At 44.0% G+C, this 15791-nt stretch overlaps 1 protein-coding gene across 1 annotated transcript; it reads left to right on the forward strand.

Annotated features, from left to right (window-relative positions):
• Window positions 1-1943: 1943 nt before the first annotated feature.
• b4galt5 (UDP-Gal:betaGlcNAc beta 1,4- galactosyltransferase, polypeptide 5) lies at window positions 1944-15292 on the forward strand. The gene is made up of 8 exons (XM_066671607.1): window positions 1944-2060; window positions 2269-2382; window positions 3693-3820; window positions 5200-5316; window positions 7263-7450; window positions 7777-7899; window positions 8424-8525; window positions 9827-15292. The coding sequence occupies exons 1-8, from the start codon at window positions 1958-1960 to the stop codon at window positions 9972-9974; spliced, it is 1023 nt and encodes a 340-aa protein (XP_066527704.1). The 5' UTR covers window positions 1944-1957; the 3' UTR covers window positions 9975-15292.
• The last annotated feature ends 499 nt before the right edge of the window (window positions 15293-15791 follow it).

A 15791-nucleotide genomic window follows, 5' to 3' on the forward strand; every position in this document is an offset into this window, starting at 1 on the left:
TGTAAAAATAAATTACACTAGGGGGAGCAGGTGGTTATACATTTTAAACACTCAAGTCAGTTGCGAGTTTTCTCTAAAGAATCAGATCGTGTTTAGTCCCTGTATGAACCAGTTTATGTGGCATAGAGTGGATCTTCCACACGGGGGACGCCATTTTAACAGTCTTCCTCCAGACCATTGGAGACCGTCTTTGGATAGTTGAGTTGCTCAGCCATGGCAGTCGAAGATAAAGATGTGTTTTATCACAGAAGGCGATATCTTCACAAACTGCATGGAGGGGGTCCCCCACCTGGAGGCATCCATGTTTGAAATCAGTTTAGGACTTGGATGTTTTCTCTGATACGTCCAGGTCACTAGGGGCCAGTACAGGGCTGTTTTAGTATTTATAAAACTGCATTACACTTTCTAAATACATCACCATGGCGTGGTAAGTGCTGCTGTTCTGTGTGAGAATTTACACTAGACATTGGAACATTTCTGTGAGGATGTAATGGCTTTGGGCCACAGACATCAGTGAGGTCAGGTACCGATTTTGGACGATTAGTGCTGGGTTAAACACCGCTCGAACTCATCTCAAAGGCATTGGATGCGGCTCCAACCTATTTGTCGCTGTAGAGAGCACCGTTCACCGCTTCACAGCCCAAGGCTTTAGGGCTTTATGCCCCTCTACCCACCCTTAGCTCGGAGCATTGTTACCCTAGGCTCGTGCCGTTTTTTAATACTGAGGTATTGGATATCAGTGATGAGTCTGGTTTAGCGTCTGCAGGTCCCTCCCTCTCCTCAAATATGACAAACCCTGCGATTACAAAAGTAAAAAGGAAGTTTTCCAAGTAATAAAGTGTCCATATCGTGTAGTGACCAGAGCATTACCTCGTCTTCACTGCTTCAGTTCGGCATCGGTGCTGTAAAAGCTGTCACAGGAAAAACAAAGAAGAAAATAAGCGTCAAAACCTAAGAGGTAGATGTGACACATCGAGGTTGGTGGGGTGTGAAACCGGGCCGAGTTTGTAGCTTCCTCATGTCATGTCAATCAAAGTCTCTCTCACTTTTTTTTTCTTTTTTTTTCCCCCCTCTCCTCTTCTGTAGACTGTATCCTGTCAGAGGTCTCTTTAGCTCGGGGCACAGCTAAAAACCGTATGAAACAGCAGTGGCACTGCCTTTAACTCATCTGTAGACAGTGAGTCTCAGAGCGAAAGACCTTTTTATTTCAGTTGTCTGCATTCGTCTTGATTCACAGAAACGCAGTGGTCGTGGTGAACGTGAGCGACCGAACATTCCTTTCTTATCAGTGGTGGTCGTTTAAACGTTTTCACTGACTCTTGAAGACGCAGGGCACTGGGATTAACATTCAGTCAAAGCCAGTGTGGTTTTAGAAAGTATTTAGTGATTGGTTCAACTCATAGTTTCTCATGATTTTTTGTTATTATCCCTACATTATTGTTTCTATGACGTGCAACTCACGTAACGAATGCTCCATGGATGGGGTCTCCCACATGGGGATGGTAATATTTAATATAGGTTTAGTTCGGAACCTCTGACACATCCGGGCCACTAGGTGTCAGTGTAATGTGAAGTGTTCCAACAGTTCACCGACGCGGGCAGAGAACTAAGACACGGTTTTCAGGCCAAGATACTGTTTACTTTGTTTTGTTTTGTAGTGGAGATGCACGGTTATTGAAGCTAACAAGCTGTCGTGACATTGTTTTCCACTGGATCTGTGTCCTTGTGGGACCAGTACACTAAATAAATTAATTAATACGTAAATAACAACTCTCCTATGAACCATTTTGGGTCTGAGGTCAGTTTAACTTTTCAGTACAATTTGATACAAAGATGAGCCTTGAATTAATCACGCTAACTGTGCATTGACATGTGCTGAAGTGTGTTCTCTTGAAAGATGAGTTGACTTACACACTCTCTCTATCTCTCTCTCTCTGTAGTGAATGAGTACCTGTTCATGGTGCAGGCCCGGGGGATGCGGTTCCGGGAGAATGTGAGGAACATTGGAGCTCAGGTTCTGGAGCAGGTGGTGAGAAGTGCCTACAGCATCAACGGAACAGGTACAGACTGCCTTCTCCATCTCACCCTCCTTTAACTCAATCACTCGCACCTAATTCAGCATAAAGAGCACAGCCATTTCCTCTCCGCAGTAATAAAGTGCCCACATCACTCATGTGACGGCTCATTTGTTGTACATTGATGAATTGGCTGACACTCACACTCTCTCTCTCTCTCTCTCTCTCTCTCTCTCTCTCTCTCTCTCTGTAGATTATCTCTACGATTTTAACCTGAGTGAGACGTCTGCTCCCCCAACACCATATCTCCCACCGGGATTCACCTACCTGCCCACGGACATCTGTCCTGAGAAACTGCCCACTATGAGTATGCTGTGTCCACATCTATTTTTCATGTTTCTTGTCGAGTGATTTTCTCACTCAATTTTTCGTGTAATCATGTGGGGATACTTCAGCAACTAATTATATAATGATGAATTGAATCGTTGTTGGGCGGCACGGTGGCGCAGCAGGTAGGTGTCGCAGTCACACAGCTCCAGGGGCCTGGAGGTTGTGGGTTCGATTCCCGCTCGGGTGACTGTCTGTGAGGAGTGTGGTGTGTTCTCCCTGTGTCTGCGTGGGTTTCCTCCGGGTGACTGTCTGTGAGGAGTGTGGTGTGTTCTCCCTGTGTCTGCGTGGGTTTCTTCCGGGTGACTGTCTGTGAGGAGTGTGGTGTGTTCTCCCTGTGTCTGCGTGGGTTTCCTCCGGGTGCTCCGGTTTCTTCCTACAGTCTAAAAACACACATTGGTAGGTGGATTGGCGACTCAAAGTGTCTGTAGGTGTGAGTGAGTGTCTGTGTGTGTGAGTGAATGTTGCCCTGTGAAGGACTGGCACCCCCTCCAGGGTGTATTCCTGCCTCACGCCCAATGATTCCAGGTAGGCTCTGGACCCACTGTGACCCTGAACTGGATAAGGGTTACAGATAATGGATGGATTAATCTGGATTAATTAATTAATTGTTAACGTCCCAGTTTTAATGTTGGGTTTAGCCTGCGTTTTGAATCCAGCATTAAATCAAGACTCTAATGCTGCATCGACTTTAGAATTGCCCCACCCCCTCATTTGATTCTCTCCAAGCACAACTCTGGACCTGCGTTTATGTGAGAACCCAAAGGCGAGGCTAAATGCAGCGAAACAGACACAACGAGCACAGAGGACTAAGAGCACTGGGAAAACGTAAACAGAGAAGAAAGAAAACCAAGCGAAAGCAGTTAAAAACCAGAGCGTCTGCTCCTCACTGCTGTGCACTCAGGGTCGGGGTGAACAGAGAGCGGCTCGTTATCATTTAAAGGGACAGACGCTAAATGCGACTGTTCTGAACAGGAGGGGGAGCTCTGCTTTGATCAAAGCAGATCAGAAATGTTTAACTGTGTTCCACTGTGGAATAGTGGGAGAGTTTGTCCGATCTGAAGTAAATAAACAGAGGAAGGGTAACACAGGGCGAATGAAATCTTTATTAGCAGGTATTAAAATATATAAGGGTTGTAATGTTCATATCAACGTATCCCTAGTTCTAATGTGGCTGATATCTCTACTATATAAAGTTTTATAGCTATACAGTAAAACCATTTTTATAACCTCCACAGGCAATTTGCACAGCATTTTCCCTTTAACGTCACTTTCCTCTCATCCACACAGAGGGTCTTTTGGAAGTCGATATGAGTGAAGTGTCTCTGGAGCAGGTGGAGAGGGACCTCCAAGAGGCAGACCCCAGTCTGGGCCTCGGGGGCCACTGGAAGCCTAAAGACTGCATCCCCCGCTGGAAGGTGAGTCTCAACGTTTACGTTTACGCCGTTTGCCATTTTTAATTGTTATAGATAATTGGAGCTAATTTACTTGTAAGTGGTTACGTGTTGTTCCGGCCCAAGCATTGATTCATCTTCCCTTTTATTCCTCCCCGACTCTATTAGGATTTGCCAGTGGTATTCAAATATATTTGTATATAAGAATACACCTCAGTTTTAGTGAGGTATTCAAATATATATATGTGTGTGTGTGTGTGTGTGTGTGTGTAAGCTTTCATATATGGTTTTTAATATATGGAAACAGTCACAGAGAAATGTGTCGCGCAGTGCAAACCACAACAACCGGATGCTTGCTGTGGTCTGTTCACAAGAAATGCCACATGGTCTTGTGAACACCCTACTTCAAATACGGCATGACGTCTGAATTGTTGTAGGGCCCCTTTACGTTTATCTGGTCACCATTTCTTCCGGCCGTGCGTCCAGCTCTGATTTCTCCCAGCTCTGAGTGTTAAAGCCAGTGAGGAGAAGTAGAGCAGTGCAGCTCTGCTTTGGAGTTTCACTCTGATTTCCTCAGTGTGAAGAGTCTCTCAGTTCTGCAGCTGACACACACTCATACGTTTCACAACTCTGTCATAACTGAGCCTCTGGAACATTGGTGAAATAGTTTCAAGAGAAAAGGATGGATTACTTTCCCCACTTTCCTTTCTCGACAGCTGTGAGCCGTGTTCGCCTTCACGCTGTTTAACAAAGACAGGAAGCCTTTAACTTCCCTGTGAAGTAAAGTTATTATGAAAAGTGGGCAGCCCAGGATTCTCACTCACCTTCCACTCCCTGGTGTATCTGATTGCTCCCTCATTAAATTGAATTAGCTGCTGCTGATGGAATTGAACACATCCTTTAGTGGTTAAAGTGCAGAGATAAGCACCCAGACCCCATCTGTGTTTCTCTAAAAAAAAAAAAAAAAAAAAAAAGATATGGTCATTTTTTCAATATTAAGGTTTATTCACATTCATAACAATGTTAGTTAGTGAATTTAATGGCGGAGACACACTGTTGAGATGGCTACTATGACAGAAACAGACTTCTGTGTTCTTATACATGTAAATTCAATTAAGAAAATGATCAAATACACTTTCCTTGTCTCTCTGAAACAGCTCAGAGTTGTGCAAGAAAGAATTACACATTACGTTTACCCAATCCAAATTTGTACATCATTTCTACATCAACCCGTTACTACAAAAACTTCCCATTTCCACATACGTACATTTAATGCCACGTTTAATGTGTGAATGGTGACCCCTTCAGATTTTTTCAGCCTGTCTGTATACTACATAGTTCTGCAGAAAAGGACATCCTCCCTCATCCTCATCTGTTTACCTTCCCTTCCTTCCTGGCTTTAGGTTGCCATCCTGGTGCCTTTCCGGAATCGTCACGAGCATCTGCCCATCCTGTTCCGCCACCTGATCCCCATCCTGCAGAGGCAGAGGCTCCAGTTCGGCTTGTACGTCGTCGAACAGGTGAGAAGAACTTAATGAACGAATAATAGAATCCAGTGTTGAGTTAAAATCCGGGTAGCTCATATTTTGTAGCCCCACTAATGCGAAGTCTCCTGTTCAGTATGTTTACTGTTTGGAATGATAATGAGGAAAAACATAGGCGGATAAACACTTACGGTTCTAAAATACACATTCATTCATTCATTCATTGTCTGTAACCCTTATCCAGTTCAGGGTCGCGGTGGGTCCAGAGCACTACCTGGAATCATTGGGCACAAGGCGGGAATACACCCTGGAGGGGGCGTCAGGCCTTCGCAGGGCAACACATTCACTCACACCTACAGACAGGTGCGACCTTGAGTCGCCAATCCACCTACCAACGTGTGTTTTTGGACTGTGGGAGGAAACCGGAGCACCCGGAGGAAACCCACGCAGACACAGGGAGAACACATCACACTCCTCACAGTCACCCCGAGGAAACCCACGCAGACACAGGGAGAACACACCACACTCCTCACAGACAGTCACCCGGAGGAAACCCCGGTATATACTATACAATATATAAACTAAATAAGGGTAGAGTATATATTCACACGTTAACACTATACATTCAGTTCAAATACATTATAGCAGTGTTTAAAACATCCAATGTATTAATGTATAACCAAGAAATATGCAGACGTTTACATTACTATAATAAATATTGGCATTAGATAAGGTATGGATTCCAGGTGTAGTGTGACGAGGTGATTAGGGAGTGTGCTATCGGTCATATTTCCAGTAAATGAGTAAAGTAAAGTGCAGGGTGAAAAGTGAGATTGTACACTGAGGGACTGTGCACTCGCTGTTCAGCAGCTTGATGTGGTGGGGGAAGAAGTCTCTGAACTGTGTGGTTCTGGACTTTATGCTTCATTAGATATAGAATAAAAGACAATAATAACAATAATCATTTGTATCTAGAGCACGGATCATAAACACAGCATCTCAAGACGATAAGCTGGATATTTAATGTAAGATAAACTCAGACACAGAAAGAGTAAAATATCGACCTTTAAAAATGAATATTAATAAAAGTAAATAACAGGTATTTTGAATTAAATATTAGTTTAATAGTTAGATGTTTTTAAATGTGTGCTGGGACACATTTAAACAGCTGGCACTGTTTAGAATCATAAAAGCAGGTCATACTTGGAGTATAATTAGATTCAGAATCAGTTCATTTGAATCACGACCTTCAGATCAATGCATTGATGAATGTAAGTCCTCCCACAGTTTTACAGGTTTGAGTTAAATCAGAGGAACGTGTTTGAGACATGAGCAATCATTCCTCTATTGGGAAGCCACTAAAGTCCCTGCGTCTTTGGCCTCCTGCAGATGACAGTGTTGTAAATAACAGAGCTATCGCACTATTGCACAAGTCTTTATCTCACACTGATGTGATATACACCCAGCGTAGTGTATCCACTGGAGTGTCCTAGAGCCACAATGTTATCACCGTCACCTCCACCCACGAAAGCCATAGTCAAAGAGTTCAAAAGCTCTTATCTCCCCTCAGAGAGAGACAAAAGGCCGGGCTAACACTGGGAATGATGCATGCTGCTCAGAAAACCTCCTGTCAGCACTCAGCCCCTGATCATTTATCACTGAGCATCCCTCTCCAGGAGGAACGCATGAGATAACCAAAGTTAGAGCAGGGTTCACGTGGAAATGACAGTGCTGTTACTTGGCACAGTTCTACTTTTCTTTGGTTCCAGCTGGGAATGAACATCTCTGGTTGTGGAACATGTTTACGCTGGTGGAAATGCGTCAAATTGGGTATGAGAACAGGAACACAACTGGTTCCACGTTGGTGGAAAAGGGCTCACAGAAGTGTTCCAACATCTAGTACGAATCTTTCTGGAGAGGTATACGATCTCTCAGCCGTATAGTGAACGTGTGTGTGTGTGTGTGTGTGTGTGTTCCCACAGGCCAGTGACGAACCCTTTAATCGAGCCATGCTTTTTAACGTCGGCTTTAAAGAAGCTATGAAGGACATGCGTTGGGACTGCGTCATATTTCACGATGTTGACCACCTCCAGGAAAATGACCGCAACTACTACGGCTGCAGTGAGATGCCTCGGCACTTCGCCGTCAAACTCAACAAGTATTACTACATGTGAGTAACGGGGGTGTGACCATCCACTTTCTCGATTTATGTGCAGTTTATAAATACAGAAGTTTAATAAACACACGTACGGTTGCACAGTTGACATGAGACAGTGTGTCCTGACACAACTACTGCTGTTTTATAAAGTGTACAAGTGTAATTTAAAATCACTCAATCATTCTTCTGCTCTTTTGTCATTTAATAGGAATTGTCACTAAAAGTGATGTGTTCTCCCTGGAGAACGTCTTGTAGTAACCTCTGTTGTGGCGTTCTGTTAATACCTCTGTGTGTGTGTGTGTGTGTGTTCTCTCTCCCCCCCGTCTGGTTTCACGCAGGCTACCGTACGATGAATTTTTCGGTGGCGTCAGCGGCCTTACTTCAGTGCAGTTCCAGAAGATTAATGGCTTTCCCAATGCATTCTGGGGCTGGGGAGGGGAGGACGATGACCTTTGGAACAGGTAACAGTTCGCAGACTCTACGGAGCCAAACAAGAAACTCGCTGTATGCTGTTTAACCCTACGCTGACTGGATTATGAGCACGTTTCTCACCATGTACAAATGTTTCTACTTATAACTTTTATATCACATTCCCAGTGACACACATCATTCAGCCTTTGTTCATTTCACCGCAGCTCTTTTTGAAAGGTTCAGGATAGATTAGCAGTTGCGGTTTTTCAGTGGACACTGACTGTGTTTGAGTGCTAGTGCTGTACAAATCATAACCTAGCACTATGTAGATTATATCATTTAACTTATTTATACACTGTATGTCCAAATGTAGACACCTGTTACTTATATAGATATTTAACTGCACACGCAAAAGCATAATACAGACAAGATCCTGACAGGATGCACATGACCCCCAGGGTTGCCATGCCCACGACCTTCTGAAAGGTCAATTCATGTTCCACCATAGATTTTGGAGATATATATATAAACAGCAGAGTAGAGCACAAAAACATGTCCTATTTTTATTTTTCAGGGTTCAGTATGCTGGCTACACTGTGAGTCGACCTCCGGGAGACATCGGACGCTACATGTCCATCCCCCACCACCACCGAGGCGAGGTCCAGTTTCTGGGCAGGTTCGTGGCAGCCCTGTAGCCTTATTACCAGCTCTGGTATAATGACTAATGAGAATGGGCCTTTGTCATCAGTGCAGGCAGATTCCCCTATAGATATATAATAGGTATTTGGGTAAAAGATGGACGTACGCAAGAGTTTAGTCGCGGTGGGTCCGGAGTCTACCCGGAAGCACTGGGCGCAAGGCTGGAACCCACCCTGGAGGGGGCGCCAGTCCTTCAGAGGGCGACACACAAGGATTTAATGATGAGCTTATTATTAAATAGTATTTAATAGCTCATATTCTGGCCATTTCCTGCATCAACAGTTAAGCTTACTGCAATATTTTACATGGAACAATCACTGTATTAGGAACATTCTCTGTGTCCATTTTATCAGCTCCACTGACATTACCGTCTCTTCAACGGTCAGAACCCCCGTAGGACCACCACAGAGCAGGTGTTATTTGAATGACGAATCATTCTCAGCGCTGCAGTGACACTGACATGGTTGTGGTGTGGTTATGTAAGTTGTGCTGGTGCAAGTGGATCAGACACAGCATTAATACTGGAGTTTTTAAACCCCTCAGTGTCACTGCTGGACTAAGAATAGTCCCCGCTACACTTCAGCTTTGAGGTTTACCTTCCAGTGTTGTGTAAAATATAAGCTTATGTTGTCCCCCACACCCCCTTTTCATTAATATGTGTACAGGAGGTCCTCGGGTTACGTCGGTCCCGAGTTACGATGTTTCGTGGTTACGACAAATCTCCCATTTACTGTAAAAAGCCTTGTTTCGACGTAAGTGGTTTTGCGTCGTAAACGTCCTAACGTGAACTTCGTGTGTGGTGTGTGCGGCGCGGTGGAAGAATACACGGTGACGCGGCTCGGGACCGAGGAGGATAGGTGTTAGGAGGAGGATAAGTGCTTGCAGTATGTTATTTACGTACAGTATGTACGTATGTTCCGAAAATCGGTTTACGACGCGACGTAGGAACGGATCTACGTCGTAAGTCGAGGACCCCCTGTAGTCATATGACATAACTATATATAGTTTTGGGGAAAAGAAAACCATATTAGAGAGTATTAAGTTGATTCTTGAAATATTTTATCACATTACATATCTTCACCAATGTGCACATTTTCCAGTCCAGTATGCAAATTTTTGCACTTCTAAATGTTGGTGTATATAATGTAAACTCCCTTTAGAATGTTTTCCTAAAGACTGAAGTTCTGTTTGGAGATGTACGATGCTAATGATGATGGTGAAATGTTAACGATGAACGAGAACGGGAATCTATGAATGACCTTCCTGTGTGGTTTTCAGGTACACACTACTGCGCCATTCGAAGGAACGTCAGCGGCTGGATGGCCTCAACAACCTGCACTACTCCCCCCTAGTGTCCCGGCGGAGTCTCTACACCAACGTGTCTGTGGCTCTGAGCCGAGGCATGGCCCCCGTGGCAGACTATTGACCACTATCACCACCACGTCTCATTCGCACTGGAGCAGCTCGGCGCTGCCACTCCGCATGACCACAACGCCTTCAGGACTTTCCATCTTCTCGCTGCTCCACCAAGTTCTGGATCATTTCATTCTTCTGCTCTTCTTTCATTTCATATCGTCTCTTTATGTTCTAGAGAAGGAAAGACACCGTTACAGAGGCTCAGATCCAGAAGGAACTTTTTTTTTTTTTTTTGTTCATGCCTATCACATCACTCTTCGAGTATCAGGTCTCCGTCCGCTTTTCTTTGCACCACCATTTCTGCCTTTTTCGCTTCTGCTGTTGCTTTGTTGGTCTAGCCACTCTGTCCCTTCACTTGTTGCTGAGTGGATGGGCTGAAGACTCTGACCTCTCTGCAGTGTGTCTTCTTCATCTGACCAATCCACAGCCAGAGTGGAATCACATGTTTACATGGGGAATGAGTCAGCTATGCGATGCGAGGACAACGGAGGGAGATTCGGTTGCGGCAGGAGAACGCCTCGTTTCCTTCATCTAGAATAAGTCACAGCGGGTTCTGTGCAATACAATCTGAACAAACATGCACTGATATTAACGGGATAGCCGCCATTTAAAAGAGGAAAAAAAAAAAGGCATGGGAGGGATCATCACGTGTCAGTTTGTGAGAGTGTGTTAGACTGTTTTTGCATGTCTCCTTTATCCATTATGGTAATAACGCACCAACTCGCAGCCAAAACAAATGCACGGGGACCTGTTTTACTGGTTCTTACAAAGCCGGAGTGCATCATGGAGCAGCGCACAAGTGTAGACCGTCCTGTTTACAGCATCAGGAGATGACATAAGACATTCCTTACAGTTTGACACAATGTTTTGCATTTCATTCATCATCTGCGTGTTTCTCCGATGAGAGAGAAAGGGGGTGGGGTTTGGCACTGAACGCTAATGTGATGTTAGAATGCACTAAAAAAAACAAAAGGAAAAAAAAGTTTAAGGCAATAGACTATGCAATCCTCTCTGTCACACCACCTACTGAAATAAAAACAATGTAGTCCCAGAGGATGGCATTGAAAATGTCTATTGTGACTCCATGCAGTTGTTGTGCCCTTTATTGTGAGTGTATTGGCTTCGTGTTCGAGAGGCAGAAGAAGCTATGCAAGGAGACATAATTGTTGAGGAGTTAAATGATCGCTGCCTCTGTCCTCGGAAAGTGTTTGTCCCCTATCCTGTACAGGTCTGGATTAAAGGAATACGTCACCTGAAAATGCTTTTTTATAAAAAAGAGATGTTGACTGAAGGATGGTCTTTTAAGAACCACTAATGTGGCCTAATGTGAACACACCAACCATTATCCAGCTCTGGCTTTCATTTGGTGCTTTTCCACTCCATGGTACCTGCTCTACTGGACTCTCATTGAGTTTGTCCCTGGCTGGTTTTCCACTACACCAGCTCCTCCTCCAAAATGTAGCTAGTGGCGTCTAAAAACCCGTCTCTAACGCTAACAGAGGGCTTTGGAAACCACAACAGCGGCGGTGGTAACGTATGTTTACTCATGGTGTATTGGCGTGTTGTTGTTGTTTGGGACTGAACACAGCTCCGTCATCAGTTCAGACAGATCAGTAGAGTTTGTTCCTTCCTTGTTGCAGCGTCCAGCTCTTGCTGGATTCTTTCGTCGGCCACCGATCCAAGGAGCGTTTGAACCTCTTCAAAAGACCACGGCGTCATTTTACGAGCTGCCGTCGTGAGTCGGATAAAAACAAACGTGATCTCTGCTGCAGCTGGAGATTTTACAGATGGAGAGTTGGTGCTGGTCGTCTGCGTTGCGTGGCGTAGAGTGACGACTTTCTCTGGACGATCAGCGCTCTGCACGGTTTACACGCCACGGTTTAGTCCCTACTCGACTCGCTCTGAACCACGAGAGAACAGCCACTAAACAAGAACCCGCTTCCAGAACCAAGTTTTTAAAAAATGGAGCGGAGTAGTGCAGGTACCTGACGATGCTATTCTACAGAAAATAACCTGTCGGCTATTGAATGAAGGCTAATGATGGCCAACTGTGGTAAACATCTGTAAATATGTCAACTCTCGTTCAGCTTCATTTGCAGTTTTCTTAGGTGACGTAGACCTTCGAGGAAAAGACTTGATGTTTCAAAATTGAAGTCTCGCCGAAGCCTGTTTTTCTGGGTTTGACGAGACCAGCTATACATTTCTGTTCAGTGACGTTTACAGTGATGTTTCTGATGTTTAAGCCACGCTGGTTTCACTGTTTAACACACGCTTCACATCTGGTTTACTTAGACGTTCCCTAGAGGTTTCTCGTCCGTGATCCGCATGTCCAGTCCGGCCAGTGAAAGAGGTACATGAGCTAGAGTCTGTGCTGATTCGTTTGATTATGTCATGACAGCGGAAAATTATTCTGCCTTTTTTCAGGGAACACAACCAAGAGGCATTGGCAGCTTTAGAACGATTAGTCATTTCTTCCACTTCCAGTGATCCCCTGTGACTTGTAATTTCAGATTTCGAACGCTAGCGAAGATGGAGATTCATAGCCCATAGCAGTGGTTAATACATCAGGAAAGAGGCTATGCTGCCCGTGCTTGAGCTTGTGTTTGTGGAGGTGATATCATAACCCTGACTGTACACACAGAGATATCAGTATCCCAGAGCGTACAGCACTCTCTCGCTCCCTACCCTCCCACTCTGTGTTTATACATAACACAGCCTCATTTCCCCTGTTCAGTCAGTGCCTCTAGCTACCTCTAACACAGTGTAAACTAATTGTGGCCATAGCTGAAGCCATTTGTAATGATCCATTAGAGGCTGCGTGGGTTCTTTTTGTTTAATTTGAGCGCCAGGCTCGGACAAAGGCCCTGCGGATCAAGCCTGGACGCAGAACTACACGTGACCTGACACACCCACATGCGCAAAAGTCTGGGGCTGCCTGGTCAAATTACAGCCGAGTTTTCCCGGACCCAACTGGGCTTTGAATGGAGATCGAGAGAAATATTATCTGTGGGTTTAATCCCCACCTGGGAAACCAGCTGTACATGTTTTGTTGGTTTAGGAAGTAAAGAATAAGAGCCCTGTTCATATGAGGTGTCTCTTGTTTGTGTAATTCCACATGACAAATACATGCACCAACAGTGTGCTCCTGTCTTTTCACTTCGAAAGCCAACAGAACAGTTGGCTTTGACCAGGAGGTGTTCAAACTTTCACATTTGACTGTGCACTCTACCGTCTCCCCACTTTCCCAGAGCACTATGACAACACACGGGTGACCTAGACCTAGCAGACCCTGACCCGAGCTATAACGAGCGTGTAGTAGTGTGTGTTAGAGTGAAACTGTGTTAATGTGTGCGTGTGCATTCATATTCATGGTGTCCTAGAGGCGGGCCCTCTTGTATTTATTTTATTATTTTTATTTTATTTTATTTTTCTGTGGACCTGTGGTTGATTTTATATTTTAGTTTGTTTTTGTTTAGTTTTACTTTTGTGCATTGTTTCATTGGATTGTAATTAAGTAGAACGTTTTAAAAATATATATATAATAATCAACTACTGTAAAGTGGAGCTGTGATAATGTAAAAACAATAAAAAACCTGAAGAGTTAGAAAGAAACAACAAAAAAAAAAGGTAACGTAAGCGCACTGATAGTGGCACAAGCTAAACGTGTCTGAGCTGAAGGAGCGGCCGTACTGTATACTGCTGTTTAGACGAATGGAGGGCCGTTTCTGTATGAGGATGCCCAAGAGAGGGAGAAGGAGAGTGTGGAAGACTGTGTAGGCAGCAACCTGTTGTGTTTTTTGGTGTTATATCTTTCTCTTTCTGTCCCTTGTCAAAAAAAAAAAAAAACAATCAATGGTGCTGACCTCAAAGAGAAGAGTATTTTGTGGCTGCTGCTGTGAGACTGATCATCGCGTATTTAACTTTCATTTGACTTCCTCTTCCCATGTCTTTCCCCGCTGCAGAGCCTCGTAACCTAGTCCCAGGCCGAATGCACTGATGTCACTGCCGAGCGATGTCCAGTCTTCCCTCTCCTCGTCTCCTTGCTGGGCGTCTGACAGAAATGGTTTGACGATGCCAAGCTCGGAGGGGGGGTCTGTTTAATGTTTCTCGCCTGTAGTTGCACTAAAGACTAAAGTTCTTAGATGCAGGAGCAGCTTCTCCGGCCTCGCAGTACAGTGTCCTTTAGATGCTTTGAAAGGCTTGAGGATATCGTTCACTCTCTGTCAGTAACCCGGAGTCCTAGTGGGTGGGTAGAGGGGTCTACCTTTATTGGTGGCAGGTTTAACCCCAGTCCAGCTCCAGAAATGTAAGTAGACCCCGATTCAACATCATGAGACTAGCACTAAGCCTAGCAGGCATTCTCCTGTAGTTAGCCTTCTCCTCCAAGCATGTTGAGCTGTGTGAAAAGGCACAGTGGAGATTTGTGTGTATCGGACTTAACTCGCTGCTGGGAACGGGCTCGACTCGATTGAAAACTGAGCCTCGTTTTGATCCTAACCTCTCGTGTGTAGACCCCCTCTTTGGCATTTTAATCTCCATTCAACCAGAGCCATGTTAAATTTATCCATTCGGATCCATTCAGTATGACAGGGAGGAGCTTTGACTCCGCCCTCGAATGAGTGGCAGCCTTAATTTTCTAATTTATTCAACATTTGTTTTGTTTAGTGTTTTTTTTTTTGTTGTTGTTGTTTTTTTATTATTTTTAACAGTAGGATCTATTTATAATTCTAATACGTGTGAGAAAGTCCACTTGTACATAGTAGTGTATCTTAGGAGTAACTAAAAGAAGAAAGGTCTTACAAATCATAACGAAAGATACAATAATAACAGAACAAATATTCAGAGCCGTTTACCAGAGGGCGATTCGGTGCCATTTAAGTTCAGCCATCGATCCTCATACGGTTTGTGAATTTTCGCGGGATTTTCTAACGTTAACGAGACGGAAAGTACCGAATCAGGAGTGTCTTAACCTGCCAAAAACCAACACGTTCTCGTCACGTTTTCCCGGCCTCCCGAACCAACACTTTTAATAATCATCTCCGAATTCCACATCCTTCAAGTGTCTTTATATGAATCTAACAGATACGTATAGGTTTAGATGAAAAAGTAATAATACGAATAATAAATGCTATCCTCTGTGATTGTAAGGAGATGGTGTCTCCTTGATCTAAAGCCATCTGCCACTGTATCTTTTGTCTCGGCCTTGTGTGTTTGTGTTAAATGCTTGGAGTATAGAAGAAGATTTGTATGATGTGAGAATTATTTTTTTTTTTATTGATTTATTGTTGAAATGGCAGGAAAACTTAAATAAAAGAGACATGATGATGACGTACGTGTGCGCTTCTGGTGATTTGTGTATTGTGTTACAGGAACACTGTGGCGAGTGTGAAGTATGTATTGTGAGTTCCACTTCCTTGTGAATGCTTCGCATTGGACGTAGTGAAATTTAGCCTCGTGCTCCTGGAGTGTCCCGTTTTCCTTTATGTTTTATATGGAGGACATGCTGAGTTTTTGTATTACTTAGTGCTGATATTAACTCGTGATTAAAATTGAACATGTTAATGTTGTAAACACAAATTAATAATTTTATCAAATTTGGCCACGACCTCCGTAAGTCATTCTTTATACAGAGTCTAGTGAGGTATTTGTTGTTTTATTAGACAATGTACATTATTTTTATGCTGAGATATGGATACATTCTCCTCTCATATCTCTATCTCTCTCCTCTCATCTTTCTCTATCTCTCTCTCCTCTCATCTTTCTCCCATCTCTCTCTCTCCTCTCTGCTCTCATCTCTCTCTCTCCTCTCATCTTTCTCTCATCTCTC

This window comes from Hoplias malabaricus, chromosome 5 (assembly GCF_029633855.1).
Source record: "Hoplias malabaricus isolate fHopMal1 chromosome 5, fHopMal1.hap1, whole genome shotgun sequence".
Lineage (NCBI taxonomy): Eukaryota > Metazoa > Chordata > Actinopteri > Characiformes > Erythrinidae > Hoplias > Hoplias malabaricus.

Bases quoted from the DNA above. Each gene is read 5' to 3' on its own strand.
- b4galt5 (XM_066671607.1), top strand. From the start codon at position 1,958: ATGGTGCAGGCCCGGGGGATGCGGTTCCGGGAGAATGTGAGGAACATT. The intron at 2,383-3,692 runs GTATGCTGTGTC...TCATCCACACAG, and splicing joins TGAGAAACTGCCCACTATGA to AGGGTCTTTTGGAAGTCGAT. The intron at 7,900-8,423 runs GTAACAGTTCGC...TTTATTTTTCAG, and splicing joins GACGATGACCTTTGGAACAG to GGTTCAGTATGCTGGCTACA.